Below are 6,626 nucleotides of genomic sequence, written 5' to 3'. Positions count from 1 at the left end.
CATATCACATTGCAGTACTCGAGTGTACTACGTACATAAATTTTGTACAGCATAATCATGTGTTCAGCTTTTCTTGTTTTAAAGTGTCTGAATAACATTCCTATTTTTGCTTTACATTTAGCCAACTGTGTTGCTATTTGGTCGTTACATAACATATTCCTATTCAACATTACATCAAGGTCTTTAATTGCTTCCTTGTTTGTGATTGTCTCATTATGCATACACCATTCCTTCTCTGTTTCCATAATTTATTGATTCGAATTTATCGGAGTTAAATACCATCCTATTTATCTCCGCCCATTCATATATTTTGTTTAGATCTCTTTGTAGTGAGTTCCTATCCTCATCACAAGTATTTTCTCTACTTATTCTTGTGTCATCGGCGAAACTTCTCACTACGGAGATTCCAACATCACAGTCTATGTCTGAGATCATAATAACAAACAGCAGTGCAGCTAATACCGTACCTTGTGGCACACCCGATATTACCTGGGCTTCATCTGATTTCTCGTCATTTGCAACCACTATCTGTTTTCTGTTTTGCAGGAATTCTTTTACCCATTTTCCTATCTTTCCCACAATATTATGCTTTCACATTTTTTTCTCCAATATGTTATGGTCTACCTTGTCAAAGGCTTTTGCAAAATCTAGATAGATCACATCTGTGTCTTTTTCATTTATCATATTTTTATATATGTTTTCATAGTGTGCTATCAGTTGGGTCTGTGTACTTTCTCCAGGCACGAAACCATGTTGACCCATATTAAACAAATTATTTTTGACCAAACAGTTCATTATTTTCTTTTTTATTACCCTCTCATACACTTTCATAATATGTGATGTTAGACTAACAGGTCTATAATTGCTTGCCTCTAGTCTTGATCCACTTTTGAAGATAGGGGTTATATAAGCTAATTTATGTTGAACATATATCTCACTCATATCTACACTTTGTCTTAGCAGTATTGCAAGCGGCTTCGCGATAGTGTTTGCAATTTTTATCAACAAAATCGCTGTAACTCCATCTGGTCCGGCTGCTGGTCCATTTTTAATTTCGTTTATAGCCTTGACAATATCTGCTTCATTAAAATCTATATCCGTTAGATATTCAACATTTTCTTCTCTCATTTCTGTTTCATTATTCGCATTCGCAATTCTTGGCGTGAACTCACTCTTATATTTTTCTGTTAATATGTTGCATATTTCCTTTTTTTCACTCGTTAGCCGCCCTTCAATTCTTAGAGGGCCTATTTCTATTCTCCCTTTATTCATTTTCTTTGCATAGGAGTAAAGTACTTTGGGGTTTCCTTTTACATTTTGAAGTGTCCTTTCTTCTACGTCCCTTTTTTCATTTTCTTTCGACTGTATGATCTTTTGTTCTGCATTTTCTATCTTACATTTTATTTCCCTCATTTTCCAAACATTTTTTTCTTTTGCAAGATTTTTCTTCACACTTTCTAATTTTCTGAAATAAGATCCTTCTTTCTCTTGGTATGCACGTCTTTTGTTTATTTTTTTTTCGGTACATATTTTTCAACAATTTTCTCTAGTATTTTGTAGAGTATGTCCGTATTTACCTGTATATTACCTCTTACAAATACATTTTTCCATTCTTCATTCAGTTCTTCATTTATTTCTGACCATTTTATATTCTTACTTTAAAAAATATGTTTTCCATATCCTTCCCAAAGTTTTGTGCTTTTATTAATTCTGCGAGCACTTGCTTTGGAATGAACTATCAATTCTATGACATTTTGGTCTGAAATTCCTGTGTTATACACTATTATTTCTTTAACATAATTCACCTCGTTCACAAATACTAGATCTAGGACATTTTCCTTTCTTGTTGGAATGTGGTTTATTTGTTGCATATTATGTTCTAATAGCATATCTTGAAGCTTTTCAAATTGCCTCTTATCTTCTGCACTACTATTACTCTCTTTTTTATATGTATAAATACAACCACTTTCTTCTATCCGTTCTTTCCAATCCACGAAAGGAAAGTTAAAATCTCCGGATTGGAGTATATTCCAGTCTTTATGGTTTCTACATATATCATCTATTTTTTCTATTATTATGTCAAACTCCTTAGTATTTGGGGGTCTGTGAACTACAATATTCACTAGTTTTTCATATTCAAATTCTACCGCAATCAATTTACATTCTGTGCTGCTGTATTTTTCACAGACTTTTCCTTGATTTATGTCTCTTCTCTATATTGCAGTTCCCCCTTGATTCCTATTTTTTCTGTCTGATCTATAAGTTTGGAAACCCTTTATCTGGTCATCACTGCCAGTCTCTTGGGAATACCATGTTTCACTTATATTTAATATATCTATTTTTTCAATTTGGGTTAGTTCTTCTTGGAACTCTATTTTCCCTTTAGAGTTACTTGTGACTAAACCCTGTGCATTCATCACTATTATGGTTTGAGTTTCATCCCCATTATTTAATATTGGTAATAATATGGATTCTCCCATGCTTCCTTCCTGTTCTGATATGACGTTCTTTTCCTCATTTCTCGGAATTCTGCCATTAAAAATCCAACTTTTCTATTATATTTGTTCTTTTGCCTTCATATTTATTTTTGTGTGTAAACCTGCAATCATCCCCATATCTGCACCAACCCCTGGCATTATAGATGCATTTTTTGTAGTTGGGCTCTATTTGTGCAGATTTGGGTTGAAAGACCTTTTTTGGTGCATAGTGCGGTATATACGTGGCCTGCTTTTTTGTTTCTTTTTTTGTTTCATTTTTGTTTTTCTTTTCAGTTTGCTGAGTTTTCTTACTCTCATTCATAGTTGCAGGATGCATATATCGACTTTTTTTGTTGAAACTGCATCCTTTTCCTTCTTTTAGGGTTTTGCATATTTTTGGATGGAGATCTCTGCATTCGTCTCCATATCCGTCTAAATACGCACATTTATCATATATTTCATAATTATGGCATATCTTTGAATGCTTGTAGTAGCATCTTTCGCCAAATCTGCAATTCCCTCTTTTCAGCATATTACAGACTATAACTTTCTTTTCTTTTTTTCTTGTTCTTGCTCTTCCCTAAAAGTATGTAGGTCCGGGTAGAGTATCAGGGGTCTATTATTTGTTTCCATCTGATAATTTATTTCTTCATAAGTATGTTGTTGGATGGCATCATAAGTTATATCAATGATTTCCTCTGCATCCTTACACATATCCTGTTCATTTTTCTCTTCTTCTTCTTCTTCTTCTTCTTCTTCTTCTTCTTCTTCTTCAACTATTTGCAGATTTAGTCTCGACTTAATTATATTTTCTATCCAAACTAAGCATGTTGAGCAGAATACCTTTTTGTCTTAATTTTTATAATTTTTGCTGTATTTCAGCACATGTGGGGTGTGTTGGAACATGACAGGCATCACATTTTCTAATCAATTGTTGAGGATTATTAATGGAATACCATATCTTACATGTATTACACCATTTTGGCATTCTTTTCCCCAATGCATCAATCAGCATATCCACCATATTGGACTTGTTATTGTTCTTTGATGGAATGTGTTGATTGATGTAGACTTTCTTTATAAGTCTCTTTATCACTTGGATCTTCTTTGGAATTTCTTCTATTATTTTGCTGATGTTTTCCGCAGATTTGTTCCAGTTTATTGGATCATATTGTTTCAATATGTCTGCAAATATTTTTCCGTCACACTGGTTGGAATTACTAGCGACCTCTGTTATCAGACGGTCGAGCTCTTGTTTCGCCAACTCATGGAATTTGCTTTTGCTGACTCCAGGGATGTCTCTCCACGAGTTGCCTGTGTTATACAATGACATTTTGATCAGATTTTTATTAATTCACAAGATAACTATCCTATGCTGATGTTTTATTCTACTTTTCTGCCCTCAAACTAAACACCGACTATTCACGAAAACTTGTAGCTATATTTCACTCGATAGCCTTTTGTTATCCGCGTTAAATCAGGATATTTTTAGGGACGCACAAGTGTTCATTCACCGGCACACCAATACAACTCAGAGAGAGAGAGAGAGAGAGAGAGAGAGAGAGAGAGAGAGAGAGAGCGAGAGAGGCCGGGGTTGCTTTTCTGATTAGTTTGGTAATGACTCAGAATTTCACCAAGAATAAGACAAACTTATATTTCCCTTTTTGATCAAAAACTTTCTGGTCTTTGGAGAGAGAGAGAGAGAGAGAGAGAGAGAGAGAGAGAGAGAGAGAGAGAGAGAGAGAGAGAGAGAGAGAGAGAGAGAGAGGTGTTTTTCTGTTTAGTTGGGGAATGACTCAGAATTGCACCAAAACTAAGACAAACTTATATCTTCCTCTTTCATCGAAAACTACCTGGTCCTTGGAGAGAGAGAGAGAGAGAGAGAGAGAGAGAGAGAGAGAGAGAGAGAGAGAGAATGATTATTTACTACCTTATCTGAAGCCTTGTTAAATATTCAGGCGGAAAAACTCTCATTACTGAAATTTTTAGGGGTGGCCATCTATGTATGGCGTTTCGGAGAGAGGCAGCGCTATAAGCAGCAACGTGGGAGCCATTTTGTATCCCCTATTGCTAAGTAAATTCGGCCTTATTGGTCGTCAAGGCCTTAGGAAGACTAGCGGTTCTGGTGATAAAAAACGTCTTTATGCTCCACTTAGTAGACATGACTTATTTCGAATCTGACATGAAAAGAATTATTAGTTCTGTTATCTTAGGACGTTACGACGTCTCCATGTCTTTTTGAGGATAATGTATTTCTTGGTAAGAGACACTAAATGTCTCCACTAGCTGAGTTTTTTGGAAAAATTACTAACGTGTTGTGATGTCATCTATTTACCTATTTACAAGGAAGACCATTAAAGCATTTTAGGTTCTTCACTCTAGAAGACTTGGGGATATTTAGTATAAGAGACGTGAATATTGAGAGAGTGTAAAGAGAATCTTAAAAATTTCTGACGCAACTAAAGGGACACTCAGTAGAGCGCAGACCTCCGCTGCGTCAGCTTATCTCTTGATCTTTTGCTTGACCTTGACCTTTAACCTTTACATGTAATAATTGGCTCTTTCCTCGTGATCCATCGCAAACTGAAGGCTTTCTTAATTACCCTTCGTGGAAATTAAGACTGGGTATCCATTCATGGCCTAAAACCTGCCTTTCTCCTGCCAGAGGACCTCTTAAGAGCAGGGCACCCTATTTCACGTTTATGTTTTTTAAAGGGGGAAACCATATACCGCATATGTTTCATACACGCTTGTACATTGACGTTTTTGCCCTTTTTTATATCTCGCCCTTCCCCCCAATGACAACAAAACATGTTTAAGTTTGCCTTCGATGTATGAGTTTCTCTGAGTTTTTAACTTGGAACTGCTTTTTTATAAACTCGTTATTTGTTGAATAAAGGTTACTTGCATTCACCTTATCTCTCTCTTAGCAACCGCCTCTCTTAAGTTTATTGTAAACTATAATCCATAACGCTGCCTTCTCGTTGTAATCTCCTGGGGAAGGGTTATTGCCGCTACATGGATAATTACTATAACTCTCTCGCCCTTTCCCAGGAATTGTATGAAAATGTAGTACATACCTAAGGGATTCTTCGACTCCCTAGAGGTGGTCGTAAACTCAGCAACTTCCTACATGGATCAATATTCCCCGAGATACCACGTGCCTCTGCAGGCCAGATAAGACTTCTATAATTATTTGGAATGACGTTACCCTTGTGAAACTGGTAGCAAACATTCACAACACCGTGGATAAGGATCATGAACGTCGACAGAAGGGGAGGCTATCTGTGACAAAATTTTTTCACGATAATTTTGACTAAATGCCCAAGTGCGATCCGTTTACGAGGGATCCCAACAAATGGACAAATTAGTTTAATGTCTACTTGTTATAAATGAAACTCTAAAATGTTTCTGCCTTGTAATGTAAGCACTCCCCAAAGAGAAATTAGAGATTCAAAGTCTTCATGTTTTATTTTGCAGATGATCTCTTGGAGTTTGACATTAACAAGTTTTCCTGCGAGGCAGAAGATGTCATATAGGAAAGTCAAGTTAATGCTTCTCCCTCTTTGTTCACCAGCACCCCAAAAGTTACCCAAACTCTACCGGAAGGGCGGAAACAACATTAGCAACAATGTCAAAGAATAGCCTCGCCTCTAAGACATCCTCGTGTCATGGAACCTGTGAGGAGACATTGCTCGAGTTTGCAACACATGCCACTATAAGTGAGGACAAGCCAGCGCAGGAGGCGTGGATGGTGCTGGTCAAAGGGGATCTGGGAGGCCATGCGGTGGTAATGTTCGCCTTGCAACGTCCTCCGGTGCAAGAAGGTTTTCTTCTGCTCCTATCATAGGAAGTGTAGAAGTATCCTTTTACCCTCTCGCTACTAGGTGTCTTGGTATTTCTATCTATCTACCAGGTTCAACAGGGGACCTGAATCGTCGTGACAGGTAGCACTGAGACTTCTCTATGCAGTGTCAGATAAAGTAAGAAAGAGTTGGTACTCGTCTAAAATTTCTAGGAATGTATAGTTGTGTACATGTGTGCATTAGTCTGTACATAGTCGTCTGTATGTAAGAATAATTTTTTACTTAATTATTTCATTTAAATATACACATATATATATATATATATATATATATATATATATAT

The 6,626-nt window shown here is 36.4% G+C and overlaps 1 protein-coding gene across 1 annotated transcript in view; it reads left to right on the top strand.

The window, feature by feature from the left end:
• LOC137644466 (protein starmaker-like) overlaps positions 1-6,016 on the top strand; it is a 33,943-nt gene extending 27,927 nt beyond the window's left edge. The window contains exon 4 of the mRNA XM_068377441.1: positions 5,958-6,016. Within this exon, the coding sequence (XP_068233542.1) occupies positions 5,958-6,016 (59 nt within the window). The remainder of the gene's footprint in view (positions 1-5,957) is intronic.
• Positions 6,017-6,626: the final 610 nt, after the last annotated feature.

The sequence above is a fragment of the Palaemon carinicauda genome, chromosome 7, assembly GCF_036898095.1.
Source record: "Palaemon carinicauda isolate YSFRI2023 chromosome 7, ASM3689809v2, whole genome shotgun sequence".
In the NCBI taxonomy this organism is placed as follows: domain Eukaryota; kingdom Metazoa; phylum Arthropoda; class Malacostraca; order Decapoda; family Palaemonidae; genus Palaemon; species Palaemon carinicauda.
The sequence above is the reverse complement of the archived record's forward strand: the minus strand, read 5'-3'. Positions and strand labels throughout refer to the sequence as shown.